The following is a 13,116-nucleotide window of genomic DNA, read 5'->3' on the forward strand; positions in this document are numbered from 1 at the left end:
CATTGTTATTCTGGCATCTTCCCCCTTCCTTCCCACTCCTGAAGATGAGTCTTGGCCCAAAATATTGACTGTTCATTCATTTCCATAGATGCTGCCTGAACTGCTGAGTTCCTCCAGCATTTTGTTTGCGTTGCTCACTTCTGTCTGTTGGCTTCTCCAGGATTTGTACAGCCAAGAAACACAAGTTATTTTATTTGTCTTTCTGGCAATCACAAGTTTACTGTTCCTCCTTTCTGCAGTCACAGCAAACGTTGTAGGAAACAATTTCATTCCCAAATTGGGATCTTCCCCTCTGAATCTGGAAAAGCACAAATTGATGACTTCAAAGTCAAAGTAAATTTGTTATTGAAGTCTATACATGTCACAATGTACTCCCGAGATTGATTTTCTTGTGGACTTTTATAGAAAGATAAAGAAATACAGAAGAATTTATGAAAAACTATATACTAACAAAAACTGACACCCATTGTGTAAAAGAAGACAAATATGCAAATCTACAAATTTTTTAAAAAGTAAATAAATAATACTGAGAATATGAGTTGTAGAGTCCTTTAAAGTGAGTCCATATGGTGTGGAATCAGTTCGGTGTTGAGGTGAGTGAAGTTAGCTATGCTGGTTCAAGACCCTCTTGGTTGTAGGGTAATAACTGAACCTGGTGGTGTGGGACCTAAGGCTCCTGTACCTCCTGCCCAATGACTTGTTGCAATGCCCACATGACTGTAGGTGGAATACATTGTCAGCCTTGCCACCCCTGCAGGGTCGGTAGTGGAAAGGAAGGGCTTCAAGCCCTTCAACATCCTTGAAGGTCTACCCTGGGCCCAACATATTGATGCAATTACAAAGAAGGCATGACAGCGGCTATGTTTCATGAGGAGTTTGAGGAAACATTGTATATCACCAAAGACTCCAGCAAATTTCTGTAGATGTACCCTGCATTTGAACTGGTTGCATCGCGGTCTGGTACGGAGGAGCCACGGCGCAGGATCAGGAAAAGCTGCAGAGGGTTATAAACTCAGCCAGCTCCATCGTGGGCACGAGTCTCCCCAACATTGAGGACATCTTCAAAGCACGATGCCTCAAAAAAAGCAGCATCCATCATGAAGGACCTCCCCTCTCCCACCACCCAAGACATGCCCTCTTCTCACTGCTACCATCAAGGAGCCTGAAGGCACGCACTCAACAGCTTCTTCCCCTCTCTCAGTCAGATTTCTGAATGGACAATGAACTGATAAACACTCCCTCACGATTCTGCTCTCTCTTTGCTCTATGTATTCTTATAGTAATTTTTATATATTGCTTTGTACTGCTGCCAGAAAACAACAAGTTTCCCAGAATGCGTCAGTGATATTAAACCTGATTCTGATTCTGACTTGTGTCTGGCACCTGGACATCAATTCTTTTAACGAACTGTATAAGGACAATTAGAGTTCGCCCTCCATTCTGCAGAGGGAGGAGGACCTCTACCCTCACCAGTATCAAAGTCCTTTTCTCAAGCTTCCCTCCAACATGAGAAGTTCCATGGAGATACTGAGTGTGATGAAGTCTTGCATCACAGAGATCTCCTCTGGTCTGAGGCACACACTTCAACCAGAACCCTCTCACCTGTCACGGGCCGCGCTAATTCCAGCTCCTTCAGTTTCTCCACCAGTAAGTAACTCGCTGATGCACTAGACTTGCAGTACATTAAATTCTTAATGTCCAGCAGGGGTCTTGTAATGGTAAAAAGTACATTTACAAAAGACATTTGGTTGACCTAGTAGCAGTAGCTGCAATTGAGCATGCTGCTATCTTGTCAGAAAATTACTGAAGGAATAATAAGAGTTGTGCGAGAGTTGATGGGGAGTTTGGAAGTGCTTCTAAAATCCTAAGCCTTGCTTCACGTCCCTTCCCCACCGCCCCTCCCCCCACAATCCCCACCAGCCCTGCTGCCTCCGATGGGTTTGAGGTGCACACCGTTGTTACACTGAAAATGTTTAGTTACTGGCTGTGGAATGTGCACATTTCAGGATGGCTGCCCTAATTTGGCTTCCTGTTTGCATTCTCTGTAAAATTGCTTTGCTCTGAGGTTTGCCGTAGTCACGTTATGTCACATGAAAACAAGTCCTTCAGCCCAACTGTTATTTCAACTCTTAATGCCCTCCAGGCTAGTCCCATTTGCCCACCTTGGGCCCAGATGCCCCTAAATCCCTCTTATCTTTGAACATATCCACAGGTCTCTTATTGTACCTGCTTCCTCTGGCAGCTCTGTCAACATTGGTTGATAAGTTAATTGGTCTCTATGCATTAGAACATACAGCACAGTAGAAGCCCTTCGGCCACGATGTAATGCTGATCTTTTAACCTACTTAAAGATTAATGGAACCCTTCGTCCTGAAACGTCGACTGCACCTCTTCCTAGAGATGCTGCCTGGCCTGCTGCATTCACCAGCAACTTTGATGTGTGTTTAAGTGTGATCTAACCAGGGTTTTATAGAGCTGCAACATTACTTTGTGTCCCTTGAGCTCAATCCTCTGGCTAATGAAGGACAATATGCTTTATGCCTTTTAACCATGCCATCACCTTCCGCTGCGAGTTGGGAGGTGTGTGGTAAGATCTTGGGAAGCGGGGAGAGTTACCTGAGGTCAGCATAAATGGCTATTTGATGCCCAGTGTGGAGCCATTGGGCCAGAGGGACTGTTTGGCTCTGTTACTCTTGGCCTTTGCTGATCTGTGTGAGGGAGGCCTAACAGGTGAAGGAAGCAACCAACGCCATCTATCACTTTTCCAAAATGCACTGTTTTCCATACAGCCTTTATAGCTCCTTGAAGTGTTCTGTATATTTTGCACCATTGAGTACATTTAGAGGAGCATTGGCACAAGAAAGCAGCACCATTATCAAAGACCACTACCATCCAGGCTATGCTCTCTTTTCACTGCTGCCTTCAGGAAAGAAGTACAGGAGCCTTTGTCCTACACCATTAGGTTCAGAAACAGTTATTACCTTAAACCATCAGGCTCCTGAACTGGTGTGGATAACTTCACTCAGTCAACACTGAACTAAATTTACAACCTATAGACTCACTTCTGAGGACTTTACAACTTATGTTCTTTGTATATTTATTTTCTCACTTTTTTTCTAATTTGCAAAGTTTGTCTTCTTTTTCTAAACTTGCAAGGGGCCAAGGTGCTACACTCTTGTGAATACCTCTTCCCTCATCTCCATTCAGGACCCCAAACAGTCTCTCCAGGTGAGGCAACACTTCACCTACGAATCTGCTGGGGCCGTCTAACGTATCCAATGCAGCCTTCTCTGTATTAGTAAAATCTGTCATAAACTGGGGAGCCATTTTGTTGAGCACCTCTGTTCCATCAGCCAAAAACGGAACTTCCTGGTGGCCAAACGTTTTAGTTCCAATTCTCACTCCTGTTCCAACTTGTCAATCCATTTCCTCCTCTTGTTCCAAGATGAGGCCACCCTCAGAGTAGAGGAGCAACACCTTATATTCCGCCTGGACAGCTTCCAACCTCACAGCATGAATATCGATTTCTCCTTTAGGTAACAACACTTTTCCTCCCCCTCCCACCTTCTTCTGTTCCCCACTCTAGCCCCTTAATTCTCCTCACCCACCTATAACCTCCCCCTTCCCTTTCTCGTATGGTCCACTCTCCTCTCCTATCAGATTCCTCCCTCTCCAGCCCTTTACCTTTCCCACCCACCCGGCTTCACCTGTCACCTTCTAGCTACCCTCCTTTCCCCTCACCCGCCACTCTTTTATTCCGGCATTTTGCCCCCTCCTTCCCAGTCCTGAAGAAGGGTCTCGGCCTGAAATGTCGATTGTTTACTCATCTCGATAGACACTGCCTGACATGTAGGTTTTCATTGATTCTTTACTGTATTTCTGATCTACTGTGAATGCCCACAAGAAGTTACCCTCAGGGTAGCGTATGGCAACATATACACACCTTGATGATAAATTTACTTTGAACTGTGTGAGGGACCCTCACCAGGTGAAGGAAGCAACGGCTCCCTATTAGAAATACACTTTTTGCTTTCCTAACAGGCTGAGCTTTTTGCTGGCCAGTGACAGTCCTTGGAGTGTTCTGTACATTTTACACCATATTAAACATGCTGAGGGAGTGTTGAGTGCAATGGCAGGCTTTTAGAATGGAATTACGTGCAGTATTTATGAACACTGTAATAAATATTAGAACCCTTTTGATTCAGCTTCTGTGAATGTAAAATATGATGTTCTCACTGTGGAGGTCTTCTTGTCACTGTAGTGCAAGAGAGTTTTTTTAAATCAAAGTATTTTTATTAACAAAGAAAAATAGCAGAACATATGTTATAATATAACCAACCATTTTATACCAGTTACAAAAAGAACCCCCCCACACCTCAATAAACAAGAACAAATAGAACCAGCCAGGTCAGTCAAAAATAGATACAAAGGCCTAGTGTACATATAAAGAAAGAGCACCTTACGCAGTCAAATAATTTTTTCCACATCCATATTTTTGACAAAACTTAAAAAAGGTTGTCAAGTAGTGTTAAATCTTGCAGACTGCCCCTGACTGAATAGCAGGTCTTCTCAAATTTTATAAAGTACATGATATCTTTGATCCAATGTCCATATGTTGGAGGGGAAGTGTCTTTCCATTTGCATAAGATGAGCCTTCTGGCAAGAAGTGAACAAAAAGCGATGAGATCGGTTTGGAATTTGCTGAGGTTAACATTGTGAGAAGGCACTCCAAATAGTGCTACTGACCAAGATGGTGTAATTAATTGTCCAAAATTTTTTGAAAAGCTTTCAAAAATCAAACCCCAGAAATTTACTAATTTTGGACATGACCAAACAAATGGCAGAGTGTAGCCAGGAATTGTTTACATCTGTCACACATTGGGTCAAGATCTTTATTAACCTTAGCCAATCTAACTTTAGACCAATGACAATGGTGCACAATTTTAAACTGAACAACATGTCTAAGACACACAGAGGATAAATAATTCTATGAGAGTTTGCTGATAAATCGTTCTTCGTGGAATTTTGCCAAGTCCCAACAGCTGTTAAAGGCAAACAGCTGCAGCAACTTAATCCCATCCAGATGTAGGCGGTTTTACGGGACTTTTTCTTATGTGGCCAGACTTCAAGATCCAACAACAACTTGCATTTATGAAACACCAAATAAGCCACCTCCACCCATTACCGAACATATTGCTGTATAACTTACACCAAATCAGTACCAAACATATCACTGTGCAATTTCGTTATGCAATATCATCAAGTGGGAAAAACCTTCACAAATACAAGATGGCCTGTAGGTGTGGGAGGTGTTTCTCTGTATTTACTACATCTGCAGAATCTCTGGAGTGTAGCTGTTGTTTCCTGACCACATGTTTCAACCCGTGATCATTAAGTCCGGGGGCCGATACCCAGCTGTCGGCAAAGTCCAGAGGGCAAAGCTGAACATCTAAGTCCACAGCAGAGTGAGGCCTGAGGTAGCAGACTGAAGGTAGAGGCCCGAGGTCATGAGAGCCCGGGTTGCTGAGGTCAGATCCATGGATCCTGAAGGTCAAACCCGTGACTGGCGTGTCAAGGGGTGAAGCCCAAAGTTGGAGGACTGATGTTTGAGAGTCTGAGAGCCCAGGGCCACAAACTGAAGGCCCGAAGGCCTGAGGCGGCCTGTCCTGGGGCTGGAAGCCTGTCTGTGTGTGGATGGGGTGTGAAAGCAGCTTGCTTTGCTGATGTGTTTTGTACTTATTGCTTATGTTGTTCTTTTCTGCCAAGTATTGAGGTCGTGCAATGTTAGCACCAGAATTGGTGGCGCCACCTTCAGGCTGCCTCCAGCACCTTGAGTGTGCTGGTTGTTAATGCAAATAACACATTTACTGTATGTTTCAATTAACAGTGCAGCTGAAAAATAAATCTGAATCGAAATCAGAAGGGTGTCTCATAAACACAAGAGATCCTGCAGATGCTGGAAATCCAAAGCAACACACACAAAATGCTGGAGGAACTCAGCAAGTCAGGTAGCATCTCTGGAGAGGAATAAAGAGTTGATGCTTCAGGCCAAGACCCTTCCAGGACGAGGACTGAAGAAGGGTCTTGGCCCAGGTCATTGACTGCTTACTCTTTTCCATAGATGCTGCCTGCCCTGCGTTTTGTGTGTGCTACTTTGGATTTCCAGTATCTGCAGATTTTCTCGTGTTTGTGATGAAAAACCTGTTTCAAATAGGAAGCATGGATGATGAGCCAACCTATTTAAGAAAGAGTGATGTTTCTTTACTACCAGACAAAAAGTCCATTTGGAACGCAAAGCTGACCAGTGATTTATAAACACAGAGAGTCTGCAGATGCTGGAAGTCCAGAGGAACACACACAAAATGCTGGAGGAACTCAGCAGGTCAGGCAGCATCTATGGAAAAGAGTAAACAGAGATTTGAGCCTTTTTAGTTATAGACAATAGACAATAGGTGCAGGAGTAGGCCATTCGGCCCTTTGAGCCAGCACCGCCATTCACTATGATCATGGCTGATCATCCACAATCAGTATCCAGTTCCTGCTTATCCCCATAACCTTTGATTCCGCTATCTTTAAGAGCTCTATCCATCTCTTTTTTGAAAGCATCCAGAGATTTGGCCTCCACAGCCCTCTGGAGCAGAGCACTCCACATATCCACCACTCTCTGGGTGAAAAATTCCTCCAGAATTTTGTGTGTGTTTCTTCAGACATCTCTGTTATAAACGGTGGATGGTTGTGAAGTTGAAGGAGATTTCAGAGACAGGGTTATGGGGATGTTTAAAGGCAAGGATTTTAAAACAGTGAGTGAAGGAGGATCAGAGATAACTAGATGGAGGTACAGCATATATGATGAGAGGCATTAATAGAGTGGACAACCAGACACTCTTTCCCGGGGTGGAAATGGCTAATATGAGTGGGCATAATTTCAAGGTGATTAGAGGAATGTCGAAGAGGGGTGGGTCTTCCCCCCCCCCATAGAGAGTAGTGTGTGTGTGGAACACACTGTCACATGTGGCGGTAATCGCAGAATCATTAGGGACTTTCAATAGACTTTTAGATAGGCACATGGATGAAAGGCAGGAGGGCCCTATGGGAGGGAGTGTTAGGTTGGATGAGGTTAAAAGACCAGCACAACATTGTGGGCTGAAGGTACTGTCTTGTGATGATCTATGTCCTATGAACGTGGAGTGTGATGGGGGTCATGGTCAGGGGATTGGGTGGATTGTCAGGGGCTGGAGACAGTAGGTTAGAGATAGGGGGAGTGAGGGTAGATTGTCAGGGTGGGGACAGTAGGTTAGAGATGGGGGGTGAGGGTAGATTGTCAGGGTGGGGACAGTAGGTTAGAGATGGGGGGTGAGGGTAGATTGTCAGGGTGGGGACAGTAGGTTAGAGATGGGGGTGAGGGTAGATTGTCACGGTGGGAACAGTAGGTTAGAGATGGGGGTGAGGGTAGATTGTCAGGGTGGAGACTGTAGGTTAGAGATGGGGTGAGGGTAGATTGTCATGGTGGGGACAGTAGGTTAGAGATGGGGGTGAGGGTAGATTGTCAGGGTGGGGACAGTAGGTTAGAGATGATGGGGTGAGGGTAGATTGTCAAGGTGGGGACAGTAGGTTAGAGATGGTGGGGTGAGGGTAGATTGTCAGGGTGGGGACAGTAGGTTAGAGATGGGGGTGTTAAGGTGGACTGAGTGGGGGGTGTTAAGGTGGATTGTCAGGGTGGGGACAGTAGGTTAGAGATGGGGGGGGCGTTAAGGTGGACTGAGACACACGGAGAGCTCCAGTTTTGGTTACCTGTCACAAAGTGCGCTGCATTCTGAGGGACCAGTGGAGGAGCGGGTGGTGGGAGAAATTCTCCGGGTGAGTGTTCGGGAGACTGTCTCGCACAGTTCCGTTGGAGAAATGAAGTGCATTTCCATAAACCATGACTGGAGTGGGCAGACACCCTGGTCCAGGGAGGGGTAGCACCCTGGTGAAAGGGCTTGTCATGTCCATTCTGGGGCCGCTCACTCACCTTCATTCCCCACCGGACACTCAGCTCTCAGCTGTGTCCAAGCAGCTGTTTGCCTGGGGCAGTGGCCACACAGTGGTGCACCGCTTTGACAAGAGGGCTCAACCAGGTGGGGGTAGCTGCTGGGCCTCATACTCCAGTGAGTCCTGATGAAGGGTCTCGGCCTGAAATGTCGACTGTTCCATGGACGCTGTCTGACCTGCTGAGCTCCTCCAGCATTTCGCGTGTGTTGCTCTGGATTTCCAGCATCTGCAGATTTTCACTCATTTGTGGTTGGGCTTTCATACTCCGGTGAGGTAGGACCCTGCCTGAACTCACAGTAGATATTCCCGGCGGATGGGACTACAGCGAGATCCGACCGTCAGGAAGGCGGCTGTGCAGCGCTTCACCGGCAGTGAGGGGCCCAACAAACCACAGAAGTCACGGTCATCCACTGCAGCCAGTTTGTGACCACACACTGGAGTCGACTCGTTATGTGGACGGAGACAAAGTATCACCCCGCTCAGTGAGGATGGAAGGGGCCCTGGAGGCTTTACAACACACAACTGGCCAAGGCATTGCCATTGCCCTCTACTTGGTAGCATCTAACCATGTTTTTATCGTGTTTTGTTTGGCTGTGTGATCATTAGAACTGAATGTGAAGGTGGCGAGAGTGGAGCTGTCCCAGTTACACTTTCACAAACTCTCCCGCACAGGCTCCCTGTCATGGTCAAAGTGGGCGTGGCCGCCGCGGGCGGGGAGGCCGGGCCGGGGGCGTGGCCGACGCAAGGGCGGGGCCAGGGGCGGGCCGGGCGCCGCCGTCTCGCGCTGTGTGTGGCTGACGCGTTTCCGGCGACCCGGAGGGGGCGGGGCGTCGGGTCGGGTCGGGGCGGCGGGGAGGGGGCGGCCGGAGCGGCGCCATGGGCAGCCGGCGTTGAGCTCGCAGGGTTGACGGCTTTCTTCCCCGGGTGGCTGAGGTGGCGAGTGAGGCCCGGAAGGAGAGCGAGCGGGTGGCGGTTGCGGAGTGCGGAGGTAGCGGCAATGGAACGGGGAGCCGGGGCCGCCCTGTGGCTGTGGGCGCTGCTGGCGGCGGGCACGGTGGTGGCGGGCGTCGTGTCGAGAGTTTACACCAACACCTGGGCCGTGCAGGTGGCGGGCGGCCCGCAGCAGGCGGAGAGGATCGCTCGGCAGCACGGTTTCATCAACTTGGGCCAGGTGAGTGGCCGCAGGGCCGGGCCGGGCCGGACCGGACCGGGGGTGGGGTGACGGTGAAATGGGGACGCTCTCTGCCGCCGCCTCCCCTCCTTTCTCCCTACACTGCCGGGCAGCTGCACTCCACCGGGACGGTGGGCCTACGGCGACCCGCAGCCCCGGCTCTGAGCCGGAACCCCGCCGAGCAGCGCTGACATCTGCCAGCCCCGGACCCCCCTACTCAGCCCGCTGTCCCCTTCACGGCAGCACCGGCCACAGTCACTCCTACTTGGGGCTCATCTGGGTAGAAGTTCTTAAAAAGCAAAATGGAAGTGGCCATTATAAAACTAATCAGTAATTAACTTGTTTACAGAAAACTGACACAAGTCATGAGTTGTTTTAAATGGTCATTACTAATTCATCTCGTTTCTAGAAGTGCCTTTTATATTCGCAATGATTCCTTGTGGGAGATGTTTTTTCGCTTCGTTCAGTCTGCACCCCAACCCGCCCATCCTGTATCACACAATTTAGGAAGGGGAGCAACTCTGATAAAATGATTTTGCCTTCGAGCCACCAGTGAGTAAGCGATTTGCGTAACAGGAGAAAATCCGCAGCTGCTGGAAATCCAAGCGACACACACATAACACTGGAGGAACTCAGCAGGACAGGCAGCATCTATGGAAATGAATGACGTTTCGAACCGACGACCTTCATTCGGACAGTCCTGATGAAGGGTCTCGAACCGAAACGTGGACTGTTTACTCTCTTCCATAGATGCTGCCTGTCCTGAGTTTCTCCAGCATTATGTGTGTGTCGCTGGCGTAACTAATGGTTGAAATTTTACATTCCAAGTCCTGAGGCCGTAATCTGCGCCCTTTATGGGGCTGCAATTGCAATGTGGTTCTGTAATCTGGGCGGAAAAAAGAGTTTGCTTTTAGTTTTCACCCACCTGTTCAAATTTGCTGTTAAGCATGAAAGAATCAAATAATGATTGACTGATAATCATAAATAATTATATATGTTATGATCGTTGATTATGTACTTCCGTCTTGGATATACATTTGTTTGATTGTTTATAGTATTTTGCTGATAAGGGTATAGTTTAAAGAGAGTTTAAGGTACAGGAAGTTTTTTTCTGAAGCGTTTTGCCTGAAAGCATCCACTGATGATCAGGGTCACCAACTGAAACGTCGACAGTTCTTTTCCTCCCACGGAAGCGCCTGGACCCTCCGAGCCTCCAAGCAGCTTGCTTGCTGCTGCCCAAATGGACAATGTATCTTGACAGTTTAAATTGTTTTTGGAGTAATAAATTTCTCACAGTGCTGGCAGTCCAATTGTGGAGTTTGATCTAATCTACCTAGTGATGTAAATGTACAGAAAGTTGCTCCAGAAGTGTAACAACTGATTTGTCAAGACTGTAGTATGCTCAACACCACCCAGACACAGTTTGATCAATGTAGTTTCTTTGAGGTCAGCTTTATATTGAAGTTGTGGATTTGTATTTTGCTGTGATTTTTTAAAAAATCAAAGTTGCCCTAAAACCAGTGCCTAGCAGCTTTAATGCTTTAAGTAAAAGGATTAAATAAAATTTATCAAACACATTAATTAAAAGACACTTAAGAACATTGAAGCTCTTGAAATGCATTTTCTTTGAATGTATTTATTTTCACCATGTTATTTGTGGTGCTTCAGTAGCAATTTAGTAAAGGTTTAATATACTTTATGGAGCTATTTATTTTTGATTAATGCACAGTGCTGGAGGAACTCAGCAGGTCAGGCAGCATCTGTGGAGTCAATGTGATTTGTATGTTTCAAAGAAGCAAGAAAGCATTAGCAGTTTTCTAAGCAGTGATACTTAGTGCTGTCTGCTGTCCATCAGCATGTCATAATTTTAGAAATTGAAACATTGTCATATTTGGCAATGCATTAATACTTGAGTGAGACAACTGGCTTTCTGCTTGTGCCACACTGGAGTGTTTTACTGATGTCTGGTGGTAATCGTGACCACAGCCATTATGTTGCGGTCCAAGGGCATCTGTTATACCACAGGGACCTCCACAGTACAGTATAAGGAGTTCACAAGTGGGCACTCAGATGTTCTTCCCTCTGAGTTTCAGCTTGTCAGATGCTGCATGTTGTCTGTGGGGCAGAAAATGGGGGAGTGAATGAATGTAATAAGTTTTTAACATCAATAACCAAGGTAGGAGGTCCAGATGATAAACTGCAATAAACCTCATTCTCCTTTGAGTCAGGCTACACTTAACTCTCAACTTCTGCTTGTTATCAGTCAAAGGACCTGTTTGAAGCCAGTGGTCTGTAATAATGAGGTGGGGTGAGTCCGTTGCCGTAGTTTGTTTTTCATTGGGAGTAGTGCAACAACTCATGAAAGTTGAGAATGTATGTTTCTGGTGATAGAAGATAATTTTTGTCATGGATTGCAATCAGTTCCAGAAGGTCTGCCTCTGACTTCCTTGTACGTTAGCTAGATTCAGGGCTCTAAGGAGTGTTTCTGAGTGTGTTCCATAACAGTGTCATTGTTCTTTTTGAAATCTTCACCCGAGGAAATGCTTTGCAAATTCCAGAGTTACAATTATTATTAATTAAGCTAATTACAGTTTAGTCATCTTCAAATAGTATGTACTTTATCATACTATTGAATAATTTCTACTTCATTAAGCAGAGCATCTGACATTTAGATCTTCACTTTCTAGATTTAATTATGCCCCAGGCCACATTTGACTTTTTTCAAACAATATGCTAATCAATCGGCTTTGTGCAGTGGGATTGTGAAGAGGCCATTTTGCATTGGATGAATGTGTGGCTCTGCACTTTGACAATGTCTACTTTCCTGATTGTAGTATTTCAAATCCAATAAATTTGCTCCATTCAATGAGGTCCCATTTTGTGCTGATGTACTTGTATATGCATATAATGTTGAACTGTTTACTGCATTTCAAGAGAAGAAGAATAAAATAGCCCTTAACTCAGCAGTGGAGCACTGTCATGACGGTGTTTCCGTAGCAAGCTATACTTGTTTTTACGAGGCTGAGTTGCTAGCTCGACGCTCAACCCGACTTGGATTCGAACTCGGGAACCTTCGCTCCAGAGTCCGGCGCTGATATCCTTGCGCCACCGAGCGGGACACTGCATTTCAAATCTATATGTAAATGATTTGTTTCGGGTTAGTCGCAATAAAATAGTAAAGTTTTTTTTTACGTACTTCTGCAACAGAAACTAATTAATATCAGAATCAAGATTGTTGTTACTGACATGCTGTGAAATGTGTTTTGTGGCAGCAGTGTGTAAAACATTACAATAAATTACAATAAGAATATATAAAAGTAGTGCAAAAAGAGCAAATTAATGAGGTAATGTTCACGGGTTCAGATTCTTGATGGGTGTCATTCATCCACGAAGTACAAAGCTTATTGTTTCTGATCCCACAGTCTCTTTACTGCCCAGCCCAGCAGAGTATTTCAACCATTTTGTTTTTATGTCAAATTTTTGACACTTACTTAGTTTTTGTAATGTGAAATTCTGATCCCAGTCTGATTTCTTAGCATGTTGTTAGAAAAAACTTGATGTTTTTTGCTGGCAATTCTTCCGTTGAAGTCCCTTATTTCATGAAGTGGAGGCAAAAAATGGAACCCTTGAACAACAGTTCAGTTTGTGACATTGAGGGGAAAAACGTCACACCATGTCAGTAAGAATGTTTGATAATTTCATCTGTATTTGTGTTAACAGCTTTCAGAATGTTCTGAATTGCATGTATTTGTCAAACCCTGAAAGATTAAATTCCCATGGATTAACTCTAGTGGAATATTTCCATTTTATTGGAAACGATTAAAATCCCTTTGCTTCGAACCTGTATTCCTTTGGACCCAGAATACTGGATTAGATCATGCTTAATTTGTTTTACTCCGCACTTTGTGCATTCT

The 13,116-nt window shown here is 45.6% G+C and overlaps 1 protein-coding gene and 1 non-coding gene across 2 annotated transcripts in view; both read left to right on the forward strand.

The window, feature by feature from the left end:
* Positions 1–8,476: 8,476 nt before the first annotated feature.
* Positions 8,477–8,608, forward strand: LOC140212265 (U6atac minor spliceosomal RNA). Its single transcript, XR_011889678.1, has one exon. It is a non-coding gene; the product is annotated as a U6atac minor spliceosomal RNA (small nuclear RNA).
* Positions 8,609–8,868: 260 nt separating this feature from the next.
* The window catches only part of LOC140211921 (furin-like), a 155,330-nt gene continuing 151,082 nt past the window's right edge, over positions 8,869–13,116 (forward strand). The window contains exon 1 of the mRNA XM_072282136.1: positions 8,869–9,202. Within this exon, the coding sequence (XP_072138237.1) occupies positions 9,029–9,202 (174 nt within the window). The 5' untranslated portion in view covers positions 8,869–9,028. The remainder of the gene's footprint in view (positions 9,203–13,116) is intronic.

Source organism: Mobula birostris, chromosome 18 (assembly GCF_030028105.1).
Source record: "Mobula birostris isolate sMobBir1 chromosome 18, sMobBir1.hap1, whole genome shotgun sequence".
Taxonomy (NCBI): Eukaryota; Metazoa; Chordata; class Chondrichthyes; order Myliobatiformes; family Myliobatidae; genus Mobula; species Mobula birostris.